The following is a 19,924-nucleotide window of genomic DNA, read 5'->3' as shown; positions in this document are numbered from 1 at the left end:
CCTGGGAACTTCTCGCTACCCGATTTTTCCCTTGATGAGAATTTCACCTATCATAGAGCTCTGAGAGCTTGTGCTAGAGATTGCTGCGAGCACTCAAGGCCACAGAAAACGTTGCCAGTCTTACCAAACATTCGCCCAGTGCAGGTAGAGCCGTATGTCCCCGCTGTGCCAAGAGGAAGACACAATGTATCATCGCATTGCCATGCGCGGTTTCCCTAGCATCCAGACGATCTGATAAAATTTTGACCCATCGCCTGATCTCCAGCCTTGATCTATCAGGGTGTCAATGTCCGAGGCACAGCGGGGGATACAGGGGATGGTGCAGTAAACTTCCAGTTGTTCCTGAGGGTCTTGAGCATTGATTCAAGCTACGAGGACATCATCATGGCACGCTCCAGAGCACACCAGCACGAATGGCATGTGAAAGCGTCGTGTCATATCTTAAAAAATCATCGTCACTACTATCTTTGATTAACCATATGGGAATACACCCTCTCCTAACATCACAAGTACAGGTGCATGAGGAAGCTATTGCAACTCCCAGACTGGGGGAAAGGCTCCATGCAACACGCAAAGACGGCCGCCCCGGCAACTACGTAAAGAGCTCCAGCCAGAGAGACCGTCGAAACAAAACAAGAAACTCCCGGAAGAAAAACCAATCCCAGACAAGAACTATCCCTATCATCGTGAATGTTGGTCATGCGTAAAAACCCAGAATCGTGTCCATTCAGATCGCCTCGCTGTCGTCATCGCCAAAATCATATGGGCTGATTCATCTCGTAGCAACAACTGTAGGGTGTGGTTAGCATGGAAAATAAAACATTCGATGCCGCGACCAACGTGGTGTACATACCCGCAGGGATGATAATGATGGCGAGAAGGACGATAATACCGACAATGAGCCAGATGCGCATCTTCATGTCCTGTAGCCGAGATGTTAGCATCCTGTACCAACCAGTTCAGACTTGAAGTATCCATACCTTCCACCACATCTTCTTGCGGACTTGGTTGGCACCACGGCGGAAATTTTGTGCGGACATGGCCAAATCGTCGGTCTTGTTCTGGAGACTATCAAGGTGTTCACCACGCTCGGCGACCTTGTTGACATTCTTGCGCATGACATCGACAGTCTCGTCGATTTGCTAGAGAATTTGTTAGCTCGCTCCCTTTGAAAGAATAACCTGAATTTTGCCCATAATCTCTACCCCCGATCGACATAGCACCCAAGCGCCATCATCGCCCAACACCAGCCCAAGCGCATCACCGCAGCATGAAAGATGACTTTTTTTTTCACTGCAGAAGTTCTCGACTAGCTGCAATTTCATGCCCCATCCCTCAATCCCACAAAGTTCGTAAGGGGTGGTGTTGTTGATGCCGCGAGAACGAAGGGTGGTGATGTTGTTGGCTGGTGGACCAGTCGATCGGACTCTCGGGAACAGTGGCCTTGGGCAGACCAACGACTCAAGTTCTCCGTCTAACTTCTTGTCTCAAGAACGTCGAGTTAAACTGCGAAATCACCCACCTGCTTCAAAGCTTGCGTCCTGGCATTGCCGGGATCCTGCGACGAGCCCTGCTGGCCGGCGGGGATATAAGGGTCATACGGCTCGGAAGACATGTTGATGGATGACGACTGTCGCTGGCGACTACTGGTGGCTTAAAAGGGGTCGATTTCAATCAAAGACAGCAAGAGGCGTGCAAACTCGCTCGCAGGTGGTTTCGCGCGGGTATGAAGCGATGGTATTTGTGTCCTTGAGGTCGTAGGGAGGTGTGTCGGGGGAGCAAGATTCGAGGTGATGTAGATGTTCCTTGCGAGACTGTTCTGCGGAATGAGAAGAGACAGGCGAAACGAACAGGAGGCCAGAGGAGAGCGCAAGGAAAGTGGCTGCGCCGTTAAAAACACTGGGCCGACCCATACCTGGGTTTGGATAGCTCTTAACAGGGTCACGCTGCTTTTCGCCTACCAAGTGTCAATGCAGGCCGCCTAAGCCACTGCCTACACCGACCTAGGAACGGCTGCAAGGTCCAGCGCTGACGACAACTTCCAGCCCAGCACATGTGCTTTGTTCAACCTCAATGAAATATGAAGACTGCTGAGACCTTGCACATTCTTTGATGGGCCATATATAGAACAAAACCCCTGAACTCAGAGCTCACTACTAGTGATGAACTAAAGCGCTGTTTTACAAGGAGCTCTGAAAGCTCGAAAGTCCAAGTCCAAGGAGAACCCTTGTTAAGGCTCATGAACGCAATCCAGGCCTCACTGTGTATGAAGCCGGCTGCTCATGAATTGCCTGGTTGTTTACTACGTAGCCAAAGCAGTAGAGGCCTTGTCAGTTTTCTCCAACAATAGCATTAACATGACACCAGGCATTCCCAGCTTCATTTTACTCTCCGTATCCGTACGAAGTTGAATCTTGTTGGCCATCCGCAACATCCCGTTGTGCGATCAGCGCTCAACTCTGATTGGACAAATCTCTTGTCAGCAACAGGAATTTCAGCCACAGCAACGACGTCAATGACGCTGGTTGTAAGCACCGGCATGCAAACTTGGGATTCCATCGACACTCCAGCCTTCAGCTGCTGATAATCCCAAGTAGAATCTCATGAGCTGCGCAGAAAGAGCTCAGCCAGTATTTTCTGTTTCAGGAACGGTTTCATCGCCGTCCAATATGGGCCACGGCGGTTGCGAAACTACCAATGGACATTACCCCCGCATTCTTCCAGAAGCACACATGCTTCTCGGATTTCTCCACACATGCGCTTGTCAAGCCCATCAGTGTCAACGAGTTGTTCGGATTTCCCAAAGCTGTTTCGATGGTGGCCCGGGGCTGGCATTAACTTATCAGGTGAATGCGCTGTATTTCAGTGCGAAGGTTCTTTGAGTAGCCAGGTTCAAATGAAGGCCACGAGCACCGATTCCCAAACTGGTCCAGTTAAATCATCAAAAGCATATATCTCGGAATCCGGTGCCATACATATAGAAATGCGAAATTTTATTTGATCTGTCGGGATGAAGTTGTTATTGGTTGGCCGAAGCCCGGAGTAGCCAACGGGTACCTACGGGATTACATAACCCATTCCGATGGCGCCAAGAGACGGATGGGCGAATGCCCTGCATGCAAGAGCCGGCGCCGATTTGGTTTTTTGTTCAGTCAGCCTTATCAACTCCGTATCCGCCACTGTCCTGCTGGATATTGGTCACCCAACAAAACAACCTCCTCTCTTCCACCACGACCATTCCCCCACTCCCGCCAAACATAGCCAGTCGATCTCGCAAAATGGCCTCACCAGCACCCCTTCAAAGGCTCCAGGCCCCATTGCGACGGTCCTTGGCCCGAGCCGCTGTCCTTTCGTCCCGAACTTACGCCACTATCCCTTCACCGTCCGACCCGGAGCTGACAAAGTCATCGCCAAGCCCAGCAGCCTCAACAACCCCCGCGAAGAAGGCCCCGCGACCGTCATACTTCAAAGACACCACCGTCGCCTCCTTTTCCGAGTTCGTGGGCTCCCAGTCTGCCCCCCTCTCCCTCAGCGAAGCCTACGAGATCAAGACCGCAGAGGTAGGCCCCGCCGGCCGCAAGCGCACCATCACCCGTCTGCCCGAATGGCTCAAGACCCCAATCCCTTCCTCAGGTGCCAACCCCAACTTTGGCAAGATCAAGGCTGACCTCAGGGGTTTGAACCTGCACACTGTGTGCGAGGAGGCGCGATGCCCGAATATCGGCGAGTGCTGGGGTGGAAACGACAAGTCTGCTGCGACGGCGACGATCATGCTTATGGGTGATACTTGCACCAGAGGGTGCAGGTTCTGCAGTGTCAAGACCAACAGGAAGCCTCCGCCGCTTGACCCGCATGAACCGGAGAATACGGCCGAGGCACTGGCGAGGTGGGGGTTGGGGTATGTGGTTTTGACAAGTGTGGATCGTGATGATTTGGCGGACGGTGGTGCGAGGCACTTTGCGGAGACGATTAGGAGGATTAAGCAGAAGAAGCCGACGCTGTTGGTGGAGGCGTTGACTGGTGATTTCATGGGGGACCTGCACATGGTCAAGATTGTGGCGGAGAGTGGATTGGATGTGTATGCTCACAACATTGAGACGGTGGAGGGGTTGACACCGTATGTTCGCGACCGGAGAGCTACTTTCAGACAGAGTTTGAAGGTGTTGGAACATGTGAAGGCTGTCAGGGGCAAGGAGGGCATCATCACCAAGACGAGTATCATGCTTGGTCTTGGTGAGCAGGAGCAGGAGATTTGGGATACGCTGAGAGGTAAGCATCATTCTGGATCTCCTTGAACAGCCTGGGCAAACGTTGACAAGGAACACAGAGCTGAGAAAGATCGACGTCGATGTCGTCACCTTTGGGCAGTATATGCGCCCTACCAAGAGGCATCTCAAGGTCGAAAAGTACGTCACCCCTGACGAGTTTGACCTCTGGAAGCAGCGTGCTCTGGATATGGGCTTCCTGTACTGCGCCAGCGGCCCTCTTGTCAGGTCATCTTACAAGGCTGGCGAGGCCTTCATTGAGAACGTTCTCAGGAAGCGCGCCGGCGAAAGAGCTGCAGCCTCGGCGAGTCTCGACCAAGTCGTGGCCGCTGAAGAAACCAAGGCTCTCTGAGTCGGTATCTTAACAGTTTGGCTTCCACATAAATTTCTTCAACATGAGTAGAATGGCGTTTCACACTCCATACATTGCTGTAGCGGTACGTTTTTAGATTGGATTGGTTGGGCTGCATGGAATCCGGCGTTAGAGGAGGGGGTTCGTTTAGAAATCGAGTTTAATATTGTAACATCAAATATACACAGCAGAAGAAGAGGTCCAAGCTGAATGACCTGAAACCTTTCTCTGCTAGATTTGTTGGGGCCAAATGAACCTTTTCTGCACACCAAGTTGCCCATATCTATCTTCCAACGTTATGGCAACACCGGACATGTTGCCAGACCATCAATTCTATTCATGCACCTCAGAACGCCAAAATACCATTCTTTTACCAAGAAGCCTTTTTCACACCTGGCAAATTACCTGCCAATGCTTCCATACGGAAGTTGTACTGTAAATATGGGTTAGCAATGACTCAAGTTCATCCCCAAAATCCAGTGACATACTCTTGACATCTTGAATGCTCTCAGTACACCTCTCCCCTTACCGCCCAAGACGCAGCGGTTCCTGATTTGTGTTGGCCGGGTGTAGCAGTGCATCTGAGTGAGCTGGAGCTGGGCCATGGCGCGTGTCCTCATAGGAAGGGTGGTGTTCCGGATGATGTACCGGAGAGCTTGTCTGCATTTCATGTCAGGATATCTGCCCCTCGTGATCATCCAAAGAGAACCATGTACCTCTCGGGCTCCGCGGCCTCGAAAGCCTTGCGCTTGGAGTGATCCCGGATGATTTTGATGTTGGTAAAGCACCCAAGATCAAACTTTTTGGCCCTGAACATGGACATCTTTGCGGTTGATATAGAGAAATAACAGCCCGGCGGCCTGTCGAATGGGTCGGTCTAGAGGGTTCGCTGGCTGCTTAATTGAGGCTCAACTCCCGCACTCTTCTGAGCTGGAGCTGTGGATGATGCCGGCGATCGTCCCGAGTTCTGCCGGGCGGTGACGAGTGAATTTCCAAAGCCCACCCAAAATCCAGAGCGCACGGACAATTCACCCGCCCCACTCAGAATTTGCAATCGTGCACGGCCTTTTTCACACTCCACAGCAGATTTGCAGGCGTGCACGGTCCAGTCATGGGACCAGTATATATTCTCGTCCACCACCGCCATTTTACTCGGTTTCTTTTTTCTCTTTAGCTCTCTTTGCCTTTTGGCTTAGATCAAGTGTAGTATCTGTTCTTTTCAGTTTAATCTCTGAAACTACTCTACGGAGTAGAATCGTGATTATCCTAATTTTTGTCTCTCGGCTGACTTTCCTCTGGGCTTGCCCATGATTGTCGGCCACAGTGTCCCTGGTATTACACTGCCTCCAGGCGATGCGAACCCTCTTTTCATTGCACTCTTGAGCTCTGCTTGAGATGTGAGGAAGAGATCCTCTCACATCAATTTGTCATCAATTGCCTGGTTCAGTCAGCATTGCCATGTTTTAGACAGCAAATACACCAACTAGCGGTTGCAAAGTCGGGCGGTGCTGCGTTTGCGTTAGGTTTGTCATGCTATGATGTTGAACGACTGAATGAATCTTTGGAGTTGATGTCAGTCGATTGCTGCTTTACTTTGAACGCCCGTCACATGGAAAATAGTCATAATTGCCATCAGGTCACTCCCATTCTCATTAAGTTGGTGTTGTTTTCGGCATTATTCGTCGGAAAGGCGCAGAAGAAGGCATCATGCCGCCATTTTTGTTTGCTTCACTGGTGAGCTGGCATCAGCTGGAGATTGCTCTCATGATACTATCTCCTGCCAGGCTCCAGATGGTGCTGGTCATGCTGCTTGTTATCTTCGTCATCTGAAGTTGTTCACCCAGCTGTTCCTTCCCAAGTTAGATGTGGTCTATAACCCTCATCTTCAACGCCATCAAGCTGGAAAAATTATCTCTGCCTGTCTTTCAGTAGTCGGCTCCAACTCCGATCCAAAACTCAAGCCATTTTCTCGCTGTATCAGAGAGAATACCACTTTGACATCTTTTCTTCGGCTTCCTCTCCGGTACTAAGTCGCAGCCTTTCTTCCTCACTCACTTCGAACAACGATGTTCCGTCGCCGCTGGTCTGGCCTCCCGGCCGATCCCATTTTTCCAGCGAACATCTCTGAACTCGGGTTCGTGACAATCCCCTGGACTTGATCTTTTGGATCGCTCAACCAAACTAATGGCCATATATAGCTACTTCATCAACGAAGATGATGAGATCCGCTCTCTCGAAAATGCCGACTACTACTTCCACTATTTCCTCACCAAGAACGAGCGCTACAACGACCGCCGCCGTTTTGCCTACAATGGTCAGACGCCTCCTTGTCCCGTTTCTGAGCTCACATGACTAACATCCATTGCAGAAGCCATCGGCAATGTGATTCATTCTCGCCTCGATGCCGAGTCACTCGCTCCCCTCCGTCTGCCCGTGGGAACCAAGCCCATTGACCCTCATGTCCCTATTCGCATCAGTCCCGACCTTCCCGAGCGCTCTCGAGTTGTTCTCATTGTTGGGGAGGACAACCAGCAGTTCGGTGTCCTCGCCCACCGTGTCCTGGGTGGCAAAGGTGGCATCACCAAGGGCTCGATTCTCAACCTTGTCCAGGCCTTGAAGAAGCAACCCTCTTCCTCGACTGACCCTACGCCCCCGGGAATCGTCATTGCCAACCCTAGTGAGTTGTGGTGGTGGCCTGAGGGCAAGAGGGGGTTGACGCCTGTGGACCGCCATTACATTCCCATGACCAGCGCGGTTCACCTTGGTCGCGCCTACGACAAGGCCAGAAATGGGATCCCCAAGAATATTACCACTGCGGAGCACGTCAAGTGTGTTTTTGAGGAGGTGGTAGACAAATTGGTTGGGAAGGACGCCAAGTTGGATATTATTGCTGTGGGCAATTCGGCAGAGGAGGTGGAGAAATATCTAAACGATGATGAGGTCTGGAAGAAGTTTGGGACGATGATGGGGGCGATGGTAGTGTTGGGAGGGTTTTATCACTCGGATGAGTTCAAGTGTGAGGGGTTCAAACAGTTTATGCAAGAGGTAAGAGGTTTTTATACTGAGAAGAGGATAGGAATGCTGACAATACTGGTGCTACAGAGAGCTCGCGCCTATGCCATCCACCACACACCCCTTGACAACCCTATTGCCGGGTCTTTTGGCAACCCCGGTGCTCTTGGGTTTGCCTCCTTTGGTTGCCCTGCTTTCAGCGCTGGCGAGGCGAATATGACTGAGCTAATGCTTATTGAGACACACCATAGCGTTCTCAACTGGCTGGAGAATGTTGCTTTGCTTGGGGAGGCGTACAGAAATGAGGATATACAGATCTATGGAAATGATGATGGAGTCATTCCGGAGGAAGTTCTGCAGGCTTGGGGCGAGAAGGATGTGGAGGAGACCGAGAAGCACATGAAGGGGACCGAGAAGGATATGGAGGAGACCGAGGCCGAGATTAAAAAGGACGAGTTACATGCATTGGAGGATGGCAATTCTGGCCATGATAGCACTCCTAAGAAGGAGGTCGCTGTTAGCAAGGAGAGTTCACCCGGCTCATCTCAGGACAGCAGAGTTGCTGCTGCTGAGAAGGAGGATGAGGAGAATGTGGTTCTCAAGGTCAAGGATCTGAAGGTCACGGTGGAGGATGGGGAGTAGACTAAGGCATCCATAGTGGGAGAGGTTGGTACAGTGATTTTCGAGGTTCTCTCAGCAAGATATCGGAAGACAGAATGCTCATTTAGTTGTCTGGGGAACTAGAACCCCCAAGAAAATTGCAAGTATGCTTGAGCATTGAACAACCGTGTTTGTGAACGATCCTAGCGCGTGGACACCCAGATGCTGAAGCCCGGAACTCTTGTTGATTGTAACAAAGAGAAAAGATCTTTCAAGTCGTCATGATGCAGAACGTTAGTTATCAGACATTGGTTTTTACCAAATCAGTTATATATAGATACAGTTAACACACCTCGGCTGTGTGGTCATCGATAAGATGAGTGACATTGCAAACACAACTCCTCGCAATAAGAGCAAGAACGAAGAAGTGTCTTGCCCTATCTTGCCAGGGCAGCTACCTCAACTACGTAATTAATGGAGCCTGGTACTCAAAAGTCGCCTGACTGCCAAAATATTTCTGAGAGCGACTTTCTAGATGGCCTTCCTATTTTTGGCAAAATTCCACCACCGAGGCCGCTACAGCGACGCTGAAAACCTGTTTTCACACACAACTTTGGTAAGCTAACAGCATGTTTAAAGAGAAATATTTGGTGTTCCAGAACTAACGTGTACAGGCACCACCTTTTCGCATTCAAGATGCGTCCCGTTCACCCCGACCTCGTCCAAAAGAGCGGCGACAGCAAGGAAGCCGGCCTTGTTCCTTCCGGAGGCCCTCTTCCCATGGAAGCCAGCCCCCCAGGCACCAAAACCTCGACCACACCAGACCAAAATCACAGAGACGAGGCAAACCGAAATACTGAATCTGACGGTAATCCTGACGTTCGGACCATCAACCCCGACGACTTTCCCGGCACAGAGAGCCCCGTGCCACAAGGAATCCTAAATGACGATGATCTTGACAAGAACGCAACCGTTGACATCGGCCTTGCTGTCAGGCGTGCGCGTTACCAGTTGGGAGACTACCCAGCCCTCTTCAAGGACGTTGTTGAAGTGATCGCGAAAATCACATCCGGCGGTGCAACCGTGACTTGGGCTAGCAACAAAGTCATCAAACGCTTCCAACGCATTATCAGAGAGAGATACGATTCCGGGGAGCGCCAGAAGTCTTGCCCGCTCACCAGGGCCGAGTTGCTGGCCTCGCAGTACTGTCATCCATATGGAGAGGGTCTACCAGCTGTCCAGAAGAAGCTGACCGCCATGGGGTTTTCATGTTTCGATTTTGGGGATCTGACCTTCAAAATCTACAAGGAGCTGCTAAGCAGATGGAACAAGTACCGCATCATGATTGACAAGCTCCGCGGAGAGTGTTCAGAGTTGGAAAGCACCCTCTTGACCAAGCTCGACACTTGTATGGGCGAGGCTGCCAAGCTCGAGACCGGACAGCTTGAGAACCTGTCTGGCGAGTCCCGAAATGCCAGAGAGGAGCTGAGAAGTCACAGTGAGGAGTTGAGAAATTCTACGGAGCAACTGACAAACAATGTTGGCGACTTGGGCCAGACAAGGGGGGAAATCGTCAACTGCATTGAGAGTGCCCTTGACGATCTTGAGAAATTCTTCCACAAGATTGGGGGCATGGTTTGGAGAAATGTTCGAGATGAAACGGACAGCTCCGTCGCTCTTTTTCTGAAAGAGTTTGACGCACACTTCGAAGCCCTAAACAAGCTCAAAGACCGGCTCCAGGAGAACTACAAGCTGCTGGAGAAATGGCGCTCTGTGGCCAGGCAAAATCTGAAGGCCCTGAAAATTTTACAGGAAACTCAAGCTTCTATGGTGGCAGTATTGGCCAACAAATCGGGGGAGGAGGACAGACGTAAGGAGGACAAAAAATAGACATTACGACAAAATGTCAAGGGCTGTAAGATAGTCAACATGTCTCTTAATTACCTTTTGAGACCTATCAATGTGTTATGTGAGGGATATTGATGTGTGTCTGAGACCTGTCGAGTATCTTTGAAGGCCTGCTGAGTATTTTTCAAGCCCTATTGACTGTACTCAAAGGCGCTCATTCCCAGCAGAAGTCTGTCTTTTGCTAGGTAGCCACAATGCGGCATTGCCCATTGCTAACACCACCCGCGGCAGTTGACACGAGGAAGTGTTTCTCCCTCATCCGTTTGCAAATGTGATGAGCTTTGATCCTCATGATGGGTGCTCAGTAAACACCAGTGAGAGATATGAATCAATTGCTAATTTCAACCTTCAAGTTCCAGCAGGGGTGGGCAGGGGTGGCCGCTTACTTGCTTTCTAGGATGGCCGATTTTCAGGCTGCTGCGAGGACTGGAGGCGAGTGGGCTGTGGGGTCTGGAGGTTAAGGTGCTATCCGAAGTTGTGCGAATATGTGCCTGACAGATGTTAGTGAAACATCTTAGTCTCTGGGATGGGGACGGTGGGGACCAATGAGAGGGCGAAGATATACGATGGGTTTTGGCAAGGGGGTTGAAGCGTTGAGTGTATGTAAGCTGACGGGTGAGAATGGGTTGTGAGTGTTGATCGGAACGATACTCAATGATGCTGGTGAGTTGTCTGGTAGGGATAATGAAATTTGATATCCGAGACGATGATAGGCATAAAGACTGAGGTGTTGACGCTCTGCTCTTGGATGCCTGATTTGGTTCAAGATCTTGGTACCTGAGCATTGCGGTTTTGAAGACGTGAGGTGAGGCTGACTGTGAGTGAGAGGATACGAGGGTGCGCTTTTGGGCTAGGTAGCCGATACAACTGCGTAGCGTCCACGGCAATCTCAGTCTCTGCGGGGTTCAGTGGGAAACAAGCTCGTGGCAGACGGGGGTCGTGAGCTTTAAATTCTGTTAGTGGCCTGAATTGGGACTAGAGGGGTTGTGAATACGTGCTGCCTTGGGTCTTATGAAACTATCTATCGGCGCCTTTTGGGCTTTAATATTCGGAGAGGGGTGAGTGCTGAGGGGAAGATTTCTTCGCACCATTTTTGCTGTCTTACGCAAGCCATAATGTTCGTCGAAATAGACTTCTTGCTCTCGGAGATCCCACCGAAGGGATCCAAGATTGGACCTCGCCGCAGAACGACAGTCAGCCAGCCGTCGTTACAATAAGAGACGACCTGCATTGCGGCTGCTGCAGGGGCAACTGTGCCGCAGATTAGTGATGTGAACCTAAAAATTGGCCTTGCAGGGAGCAAGCCAATCAGAACCAGGCAGTGATGACCAAGAACGACAAAGTTGCCCAAACGAGCATATCAAAACTGGCTCCTCTACCTAGCATCGCCAATGTCAGCACCAAAAGCTCACGCGCTCTTGGTATGCTGTGCAGATCTTCGGGTGGAAGGAAAACAAGAACAAGGGAATGTCATGGTGACAAAGGTCACAGATACCAGCTCCATGTGGTTTACCCAGGGTCACAACCCGCTCTGGCCGAGTGAGGCCCCGGTATGGTCCCCGGTCTGGACACCGGGAGGGGAAGGGCCCGTATCTCCCTAGGCCACCCTCACCAGGTTCATCATCTCACGTCTTTGCTGATTTTTCTCTCTTTTTGCCTCTCGCCCTCGTTGTTGCGCCTACTGATTGTCTCGCGTTTTTTCTCAGCATCTATTGGCGATCATCAGGTCGGGTCTGACAGCAGCACTAGGAGGTGTCAAGATCTCCCATATCCTTTCCTCATTCTTGCACTGCTCTTCCTAGCACCAGCATTGGGCGTTGGGCAAGTGGAAGAGAGGGCATTAAAGCCAAGTTCGAGATTGGAATTTGCGAGCCGGCAACGGGCCTTTCTAACCATTCATGTTCTTCTTCGAGATGGCGTCATTGCTATCATCACTGCTTCTACTTGGGGCTGCCATCTCACCGGCACAGGCACGCGTAGCGGCTTGGTGGAACGGCGTCGGGCCTCAAGTGATTGTCCAGAACGAGACAACTGGACTCATCCGATACAGCAGATGCAACCTCTTTGACAACCCAAAATACTCTTACACCGACGGGAGTGTCTTCTCCCTTACATACAAGCCCAAGAACGACACGCCTCTGGCTGGCTCGGGGTACTGGTCGAACGAATTCACGGCGTAGGTAAATGCCTGCCGTTGTTAGCAAGAGGTTGATGCTAACAGCAAGATTGCAGTGCCTCGATCTACTATCTAACCGAAAGATATGAGATTGCCAACGGTCTGTTCCACTGCAACATGACTACCGGGCTCTTTGAAAGCAAGGGGAACTGGATCATCAGCAAGCCATCGCCTAGCGTTCATCAAAACACCGGATTGGCTTCTTTGCTCCTGGGTGAGGAGGTTCGTTTCCCTAGGCCGTTGATACTCAACAGTTCACGCTAACAAAACCTAGGGAGGATATCGGCTGTTTTATCACAATAAGGATGGCCAGGTTGCCCAACTTGGTTATACGAGAGACGACGGCCAATGGTTGTACAAGGGCATGGTCAGCAAAGATGTCAACACTATACCCGCTCTTGGGGCTGCCCACTCTGGAAAGGAGAACATCACGGTTGTATCTACCAGGGACTTGAGCAATATTGGGGTTACAAGATGGAATAGTGCTGGAACTTGGTGGAGGTGTATGTATCTACCTTCCTTCATCTGTCGAGTTTTGATGCTGACCAAATGTAACAGCCACGCTACCCCAAGCCTTGGAAAACGAAACCGATGTGATCACCAGTAAGACGAACAAGACCGAAATTGTAATCAATGCAACGTCACCAGTCAACTTCACCTTGCCTGCTTATGATGCCGCCACCAAGGGAATGGGGATCAGCATCGACAGGAACTACACACGTTTCATCTGGTACATTGGCACCGATAAGAAGATCCATCAGATCGGAAACACAAACTATTTCTGGAGTATCCGAGAGAACCAGACCGAATCATTCTGGCCCGAGGCAGATGAGCCCAACGCCAGCGTCGGTGTTGCTTTCGACTTTTCATCCAGTCTGGTGCACCTCTACTACATGGCGAAGGGAAAGCTCGTCCAAGTCAAGTACGAAAACGAATCTTGGAAGGCATGGTCAAATGTGCCTGAGCCCCCCGCCGAACAAACCACCACGGACCCCACCCCCTCTGGACCTACCACCACGGAATCCCCTGTTTCTGAACAATCGGATGTGCCAAACGAGGGTCTCTCCACCGGTGCTAAAGCTGGGATCGGAGTGGGTGTATCACTTGGCGTCATTGCTGTTGGAGTGCTCATTGCAGTTATCGTGTTGCTGAAGCGTAAGAAGCACCAGGGATTCGAACACCCGCCCCAACAGCACACGGACGACGGCTCAACGATTGCTCCCACCACCCCTGCGCCATCATACGGTGTCCCTCACCCCCAAAACCCATCGATGGTTCACTACAACAACATTGCTCCTCAGTATCACAACTACCAAATGGCGCAGTATGATGGTTACGCCTGGGATCAGAAGTATGCTCCTATCACATCGAACTCCCCCCCAGCATCAAAGCCATATAGTTCTCCCCAGTCCACATACGCCGCAATGCCAATCCAGCAGCTTGACTCGGAGACCCGTCCGACAGAGCTGTATGCTCAGCCTCTATATGAGCTCCCAAACCAGACGAATTCTCATGAGCTGGTGGCAGAGCCGAAGAGAACCGCGGCAGAGCAGCAGGAAATATACGAGACGCAGCAGTTGGAGCAGCAACGGCGGGCGATGTATCAGCAGCAGCAGCAGCAACAGGCGCAGATGTACCAGGGACAGCCGCCACAATACCAGCAGCGTCAGTAGTGAGATACCGAACAAAAAAAGGAAAAAAAAAAGAGGAAAAGGATACCCTGAAATAATTTTATGGCAAGAGAATGACGGACCTAATTGAATATGAGGGAATTTCGAAAGAGGAAGGGCTTGGGTTGGAAGAACGTGTCTCATTTATGTATGATATTCCCACATTTTGCCCTTCATGATAGGGACGCTCTTCTTTGTACATTCATAACTACTCATTTTTTATTGACCAAGACCTGCTCTCTTCAGAGACGGCATGCTCTTCAACGTGATGGCTTTGGCTTGCTATTTTGCATGACTGGTTCCCTAATGTGTGTCCTGCTGGCGAAGGGGAGTCTTCATTGCCCACACCAGTGTATTTTGAATTGAGGAGAAGAGTTTACCACGGAGCAATATGTGCCTCCAGCAACAAGTCTGTGTGCATACAATGGGTTGCGCCATGACAGAGCAACGTCGTTGCCAAGCATTCAGGGGCTCGGCCCGAATATGATACTCAACATGTTCCCGCATTTGCGAGCAGATACGATACTATTGTGGAAAGAGAACACATTCAGAACAGCTACTCAAGGCTACTTGAATGCATCAAGGCCGTGCTCATAGAAAGTGGTGCCTTCCAATTTAGGCCATTGTCCCCCAGTGACCACAATGCTCCTTCCTTCCCAGAGGTCCCACCACGCGCTCCAGACGCGTGGGACTGCCTATTGTGAGTATCTTCCCCAGTCTTTTCGCAATTGAGGCCTTCGTCCATTCACTTCTTCCTTTCATTCCACCAAGCATCCTTATTTGTGCGCCGCGAACCCTTCACCACGACTCGATCGACTCGAAGGTCCGACACTAGTGAGAGGACCTATCTCACTTCAAGACAAGTCCGGTCGCTCAAATATCTCGAGTTACATATCCTTTCAGTCGTTCACCTTTCGCTTCTTTTCGTGCGTTCCAGCGTTACGAGATATCCTTCGATTCCGCCGCAATACATCCAGTATCCCCCACTGTGGGCCCCAGCCTTTCTTACTTAAGGGGGTTACTATCACGAACAGCACCAGATACATAGACTACTGGCTGTCCAAGCCAAATATCTACATACGGCATGTTCTACAGCCACGAAAGTAAGTATCTTGCCGAGCCATCCGAGAGTTCAGACGCTTACACCACCAACAGTCCTCACCAGCCACCAGTATGGTGTGGCCACAGTCTGGTACGTTCAGAATTTACTTTTACCAAATGTTATCCTCGTATCTAATATCACCAGGCTCGTCTCAACCGTTGGCATCAAGTCCAATGCCAAGAAGATCTCACGCAAGGCGATCCAGGAGGTCAACGTCCAGAAGGCTTGTGAAACTATCTTGGAGCCTGGTGCCCCTATTGCCCTGCGTCTCCAAGGCAGTCTTCTCTATGGTGTCTCCAGGGTGTACTCGCAGCAGTGCCAGTATGTATTGGCAGACGCTGAGAAGGTGCAGGCCCATATGATGGCTTTTTACAATGCCATGGGAGGAAATGAGAATGCACTGGATCCGAGGGCAGGCAAGGCCAAGTAAGGTTGCTCGAAAGAAATTTTCTTTGATAACGTGGGTAGCTGATATCTTATAGGCGGAAGGAGCTCATGCTCCAAGACGACCCTGATTTTGACCTCAACTACCAGCTCCCCGTCTTTGAGCTTGACGATGACGGTAACTTGATTCTTCCAGCCGTCGAAAGCCAAGCATCACGCAACAGCACTTCACAGATGTCACCTCACCAGCTCGACAGCTTCAACGCTGGCGGGAGCTCGATCCATGGGGGCCTTGACCTCCCCGGATCTTCTTCTGGTCTTGGAAACCCATTCCATGACGGTCCCTTTGGCAGCGATGACATAGATCGTGGCATGGACAACCAACAAGTGCTGCCCTTCGGCGATGAGGAGCGACAGCTTGCACCCATCGATGATTGGGGCATTGAAATCGACGCAGACGGGAACGTGTTAGCCCTTTTCGATGAGCCTGAGCTGCCGCAGATTCCCCAGGTCGATATTTTCAAGGTCGATGACCACCTTCCCTCTGATCTCGGTCTCGATCGATTCGATAGCGAAGGAGACTTCGTTATGGGTAACAAAGACCCTGCCATTCCTTCTGATCCGCGCCTGTCGTCTGAACCCCCTGTCCTTCCCCAAGTCAGGCAGGCGCAGCAAGAAGAGAACCAAGAGCAGCAACAGCAAGAGGCCGAAATGGACGAAAACGCTAGTGAAGTTCAAGCTCCAGCTCGTGCTCGACGTCAGCGTCGCCGCCAACTTCTCGCGCCAGATGATCAGACTATGCTCACTCGTGGGCAGATTCGACTCTGGGGTGACACTTACGCCAACAGAGCTGATGAAGAGACCGCTCGACAGCAGCGACGTGGACTCACAGCCACGGAAACACGGATGAATGCTTACAATCTGGTGTTCGGACAGGGTCTCGCCAACTTTGGCTACTTGGCCGGCTATCCTAACATCCCGCACCCCTTGGCCCCCTTCTTTGCAGGAGAGGGTCTCGCTCAGCAGTTAGGTTTCATCAGCCCAGATTCCGACGTCAGCGGCGATGTACCCGCCACCCCCCGTAGCCGCCGTCGCACAGCCTCACAAGCCCTCGAGCTAGAAGAAGACGAAGTCGCCCGTAGGGTCCGTCCCCGCCTCAGCAATGAGCCCGACGCCCCACAAGGTGCCCCCCAACTTACAAACGAAGCCCAGCTCTTCCTCCTGGTTGAACAAGGAGAGCCAATTGAAGCAGGCAGAAGGGGCACCAGCGCCCAACTCTCAGACGCAATCCACTCCGATGCCCCCTGGAACAGACCCTCCTCTCACATCCCTAGCTCCTCCATCAAAGGCGGTGCCGGCTCCAAACCCGGCAGCCGTCAGGTCAGCGCCTCCCCCCTCACCCACCGTGCCAGAGCTGGTATCTTGGGGGGATCAGACCAGATCGAACGCTTCAGCGATCAACCCATCTTTGGATCAGACACGGATTTCACCCAAGGAGGAGGTGGTGCCTTCCTCTCTTCTGATCCCATCGTCGATCCGATTGATGCCCCCCAGGAGATAAAGGTGCCAGCTGATACCTCCCAGCAGATGATCAAGGCCCTTGATCGCGAGGGGGAGAACTTCGCAAGGTTTCTCCGGCATATTGCCAAGACCAAGGGGTACGCCAATGAGGATGATGAGCAGGACGAGAAAGCCTGGGTGAGCTTTGATGACTTGTTTGAGCCGGAGGATAGGAAGAGGGCGGTGGTGGTGCAGGCTTTTCATCATGTGTTGACTTTGGCGACGAAGAATGTGGTGAAGGTGAAGCAGGATGGACAGGGGGGGCTGAAGCCGTTTGGGGAGATCAGGGTGGGGGTTGACTTGCCTTTGTCTGAGGATGGTGGCGAGGAGGGGGAGGATGAGGAGATGGGGGATGGTGGTGAGGAGTCGAGGATTGCTACTGGGGATGATGACGAGGAGTAAATGGGATGATGCATTTATCGCATCTTTGGGCAAAAATTCATCGGATTTTGGGAGGATTTGCGTAATGGAGAGATTTCGGAAATCTCACAAAAGCTGTTGCTTGGATGGAGAGGTCATATTTCCGGAATGCTTTGTACCGTGTTGCTTGCATCTGCGCGAAGCGGACGGAGTTTCGGACAAACAACAATTAATACAAAGCATAGGAGGGCATGGGGTGGAGAAAAGGCATCATGGTGACGCTGTATAAACATTAGATTCACAGGATCACAATGCTCAATAAACTCAAATTGTTCTTTAACTTTTTTCATTCTTAATGGATGTGCTACACCCAGGACTAACCATCGTATCTCATGATAAATGAAACCCCTTACCGTCATCGACATTAATCATACACTTTCGTCATCATCCATTGCGCCTTCTCGGTCAGCAAAGGTAAGGTACTCTTCCTCGACAGCTTCATCACCTAAGACCATCTTCCAAGCATCTTGAACCGACTGCAAAATTGAGTCGTCAAAAGCAAGGGCTGAGGCAGGAGGAGCAAAATCGAAAATCGAACCGTTTGCTTGACTGTGAGCCGAGCTTTGCAGTTGCTTATACTGCAGTTTATAAAGACACTGGGGGACAGTATCACCAGACAAAGCAGCCAGAAAAGAATCCAATGCTTGTTGAAGCAAGTCCTGGGAGGCATGCTCTAAGCCAGTGGTAAAGTAAAGAACACCTGTTGATCTCCAGTTAGCGCTTGTTCAACGAACCAGCATGAAGAAATGAATATGATTTGAGTGAGAGTACATCAGAATGTCAGAGGTATTATCGCCAGTGCCGAAGCTCAGACAATGTAGATAAGTATTCGATTTGGATCATCATGGTACTCGGAAGGGTAGTGAAAGAGACAAAGGAAAGAGTTGGCTTACTTTGGTTGGCAGGACATTCCCCGGTATCGCTGGAATGAACAGACAGATACACCGGGGATGTTGATGCTTCCCCAGTAGCAGTTGACAAGGAGCCAGCTGGAAAAGCAACAATGGCGACGGCCGGCTTTGGTGCACCTTCGACCGTTGACTCGAAAAGCGATTTCAGTGAGGAGCCAACAACAGCTACCAGCCTGTTGATACCGAATCGATCAGTAGCGCTCTCGTTGGCGCGGACAACCTTGCGTGTCTTGATTGTATCGCCGCTGGAGAGTTCAATCACGATGGGGTCGTCCTTGTCGTTCATCGTCTTGACGCCTGTCCCGAGCATATATACAGCTCCGCCTACCGCACCGGCTCGGCATGAGACTTGGGCAATCTCTGACAGGCCGCCCCACTTGGGGTAGAGGGCAGCAAAGCCTGGACCGTACATACCCATCGACGAGAGATGGCGATGGATGACAGCCAGCCCGTCTCTGGTATTGATCTTTCCGTCGAGTGAAAGGGTGAGAGTGATAATGTAAGTCTGAAGTTCCTGATCCATCTTGAACTCTTTCAGCAAGAACTCAGTCAGTGGTGCATCCGCGTGGGGTTGCCATGTGTCTGTCTGAGGGGTGCTGTCGTAATCCAAAACGAATTTGAGGAACTTCATCAGACCGCGCTTTGCCTTTGCTGAGATGGCGGTGGTAGAAAAGACATCTTCGCGGGTAGAAGGGATGCGGACCAGGGTGGGTTTTTGCGAGGAATCTGGGGAGGGCTTGAAAATAGAGAAGGATCCCACGGCAAGGAACTCGACCTGCCGGTAGGCGCGGGAAGAGACAAGCTGGGAGAGCAGCGTCGAGCGGGCGTGGATGAGCTGGGGTGCGAGTGCCAGGGAGTATGCGCGGGGAAAAGACAAGCCGGTGTCACCCCCGAGCTTCTTCAGGCAGGCAGCCTCAAAGAGGCCTTCCTTGCCGGTTTCGACCTTTTCAACCCATGATTCTACTTCCTGCAGGCTGAAAGCTGCTTCAGCACCACCATAGAAGTCATTTGGATCGATGTGAAGGACCTTCTTGTCGGATCTCGAGAGGGCTCTTCAAGGAGGGGAAGTGCTGGGTTAGTTAGACAGGCAAACGCGAAGTTGGTGTTTTGCTTGATTGTACTTACAAAGCGAGCAGCGACTGCTGCAAACCCGTGCCGCAGATGACGACGTCCCAGAGGGTGTCAGCCAAAGACTTCATTGCTACATGGAGCGGGCACTCTGTGACAGTCGGGACTGTACCAACAGACAGGTTTTGCAGTTGTGGTGGAAAAGAAGCAGTTGAGAAGAAGCCTTGCAGGCGGCGAAAATTTGAATGAAGTTCGAGCGGGTGGATCGGCGTAACCTTGTTCGCGATGATGGGGCCTCAGGGTCGGCAAATTTCGGCCCGAGCCCCACCTGAACTTCTGCACGGACCATGCGAGCGACTGCAGGAAAACACTGAAGGTTTTGGCTCGAGTGGAAACTTTCTCTTTTTTCTCACTAACGCTCAACAACCGACGGTGATGTCTGCCCTCAACAGCATTGTGGTACGGTGGAGTTGCTTTCATTAGGAACTCTCCTGTT

At 51.3% G+C, this 19,924-nt stretch overlaps 7 protein-coding genes across 7 annotated transcripts; 4 read left to right on the top strand and 3 right to left on the bottom strand.

Moving 5' to 3' along the window:
• Window positions 1-392: 392 nt before the first annotated feature.
• Window positions 393-1,999, bottom strand: SNC2 (Vesicle membrane receptor protein (v-SNARE)). The gene is made up of 4 exons (XM_062874738.1): window positions 1,523-1,999; window positions 981-1,142; window positions 854-923; window positions 393-789 (listed from the first exon to the last, which is right to left on the bottom strand). Exons 1-4 carry the CDS (start codon window positions 1,613-1,615, stop codon window positions 773-775), a joined length of 342 nt encoding a protein of 113 aa, XP_062737915.1. The 5' UTR covers window positions 1,616-1,999; the 3' UTR covers window positions 393-772.
• A 569-nt stretch (window positions 2,000-2,568) lies between these two features.
• On the top strand, window positions 2,569-4,912 carry QC761_114620 (uncharacterized protein). Its single transcript, XM_062874737.1, has 2 exons — window positions 2,569-4,269; window positions 4,328-4,912. The coding sequence occupies exons 1-2, from the start codon at window positions 3,108-3,110 to the stop codon at window positions 4,615-4,617; spliced, it is 1,452 nt and encodes a 483-aa protein (XP_062737914.1). The 5' UTR covers window positions 2,569-3,107; the 3' UTR covers window positions 4,618-4,912.
• MRP2 (40S ribosomal protein mrp2, mitochondrial) lies at window positions 4,833-5,748 on the bottom strand. The gene is made up of 3 exons (XM_062874736.1): window positions 5,334-5,748; window positions 5,106-5,277; window positions 4,833-5,050 (listed from the first exon to the last, which is right to left on the bottom strand). The coding sequence occupies exons 1-3, from the start codon at window positions 5,438-5,440 to the stop codon at window positions 4,988-4,990; spliced, it is 342 nt and encodes a 113-aa protein (XP_062737913.1). The 5' UTR covers window positions 5,441-5,748; the 3' UTR covers window positions 4,833-4,987.
• Window positions 5,749-6,345: 597 nt separating this feature from the next.
• On the top strand, window positions 6,346-8,271 carry QC761_114600 (uncharacterized protein; the record flags this gene model as incomplete). The annotated part of the gene is made up of 4 exons (XM_062874735.1): window positions 6,346-6,751; window positions 6,816-6,931; window positions 6,986-7,662; window positions 7,720-8,271. Exons 1-4 carry the CDS (start codon window positions 6,684-6,686, stop codon window positions 8,269-8,271), a joined length of 1,413 nt encoding a protein of 470 aa, XP_062737912.1. The 5' UTR covers window positions 6,346-6,683.
• A 493-nt stretch (window positions 8,272-8,764) lies between these two features.
• QC761_114595 (uncharacterized protein) lies at window positions 8,765-10,119 on the top strand (the record flags this gene model as incomplete). Its single annotated transcript, XM_062874734.1, has 2 exons — window positions 8,765-8,845; window positions 8,926-10,119. 2 exons carry the CDS (start codon window positions 8,765-8,767, stop codon window positions 10,117-10,119), a joined length of 1,275 nt encoding a protein of 424 aa, XP_062737911.1.
• A 1,129-nt stretch (window positions 10,120-11,248) lies between these two features.
• On the top strand, window positions 11,249-17,727 carry rec8 (R8 protein). The gene is made up of 7 exons (XM_062872011.1): window positions 11,249-12,313; window positions 12,370-12,535; window positions 12,588-12,816; window positions 12,872-13,978; window positions 15,139-15,175; window positions 15,230-15,511; window positions 15,568-17,727. Exons 1-7 carry the CDS (start codon window positions 12,036-12,038, stop codon window positions 17,429-17,431), a joined length of 3,963 nt encoding a protein of 1,320 aa, XP_062737910.1. The 5' UTR covers window positions 11,249-12,035; the 3' UTR covers window positions 17,432-17,727.
• MRS6 (Rab proteins geranylgeranyltransferase component A) lies at window positions 17,696-19,672 on the bottom strand. Its single transcript, XM_062874733.1, has 3 exons — window positions 19,486-19,672; window positions 18,343-19,412; window positions 17,696-18,149 (listed from the first exon to the last, which is right to left on the bottom strand). Exons 1-3 carry the CDS (start codon window positions 19,557-19,559, stop codon window positions 17,818-17,820), a joined length of 1,476 nt encoding a protein of 491 aa, XP_062737909.1. The 5' UTR covers window positions 19,560-19,672; the 3' UTR covers window positions 17,696-17,817.
• Window positions 19,673-19,924: the final 252 nt, after the last annotated feature.

The sequence above is a fragment of the Podospora bellae-mahoneyi genome (assembly GCF_035222275.1).
Source record: "Podospora bellae-mahoneyi strain CBS 112042 chromosome 1 map unlocalized CBS112042p_1, whole genome shotgun sequence".
NCBI lineage: Eukaryota > Fungi > Ascomycota > Sordariomycetes > Sordariales > Podosporaceae > Podospora > Podospora bellae-mahoneyi.
Note: the sequence above shows the minus strand (reverse complement) of the source record. Positions and strands in the feature narration are given on the sequence as shown.

Excerpts from the sequence above, each read along its gene's own strand:
- SNC2 (XM_062874738.1), bottom strand. The coding sequence starts at position 1,615 with ATGTCTTCCGAGCCGTATGACCCTTATATCCCCGCCGGCCAGCAGGGC. Across the intron at positions 1,143-1,522 it reads GGACGCAAGCTTTGAAGCAG|CAAATCGACGAGACTGTCGA; the intron begins GTGGGTGATTTC and ends CAAATTCTCTAG. Across the intron at positions 924-980 it reads GCAAGAAGATGTGGTGGAAG|GACATGAAGATGCGCATCTG; the intron begins GTATGGATACTT and ends TCTCGGCTACAG.
- QC761_114620 (XM_062874737.1), top strand. The coding sequence starts at position 3,108 with ATGCCCTGCATGCAAGAGCCGGCGCCGATTTGGTTTTTTGTTCAGTCA. Across the intron at positions 4,270-4,327 it reads GATTTGGGATACGCTGAGAG|AGCTGAGAAAGATCGACGTC; the intron begins GTAAGCATCATT and ends CAAGGAACACAG.
- MRP2 (XM_062874736.1), bottom strand. The coding sequence starts at position 5,440 with ATGTCCATGTTCAGGGCCAAAAAGTTTGATCTTGGGTGCTTTACCAAC. Across the intron at positions 5,278-5,333 it reads GAGGCCGCGGAGCCCGAGAG|ACAAGCTCTCCGGTACATCA; the intron begins GTACATGGTTCT and ends CATGAAATGCAG. Across the intron at positions 5,051-5,105 it reads GAGCATTCAAGATGTCAAGA|TACAACTTCCGTATGGAAGC; the intron begins GTATGTCACTGG and ends CCATATTTACAG.
- rec8 (XM_062872011.1), top strand. The coding sequence starts at position 12,036 with ATGTTCTTCTTCGAGATGGCGTCATTGCTATCATCACTGCTTCTACTT. Across the intron at positions 12,314-12,369 it reads TGGTCGAACGAATTCACGGC|TGCCTCGATCTACTATCTAA; the intron begins GTAGGTAAATGC and ends GCAAGATTGCAG. Across the intron at positions 12,536-12,587 it reads CTTTGCTCCTGGGTGAGGAG|GGAGGATATCGGCTGTTTTA; the intron begins GTTCGTTTCCCT and ends AACAAAACCTAG.
- MRS6 (XM_062874733.1), bottom strand. The coding sequence starts at position 19,559 with ATGAAGTCTTTGGCTGACACCCTCTGGGACGTCGTCATCTGCGGCACG. Across the intron at positions 19,413-19,485 it reads CAGCAGTCGCTGCTCGCTTT|AGCCCTCTCGAGATCCGACA; the intron begins GTAAGTACAATC and ends CCCTCCTTGAAG. Across the intron at positions 18,150-18,342 it reads GGAATGTCCTGCCAACCAAA|GTGTTCTTTACTTTACCACT; the intron begins GTAAGCCAACTC and ends GGAGATCAACAG.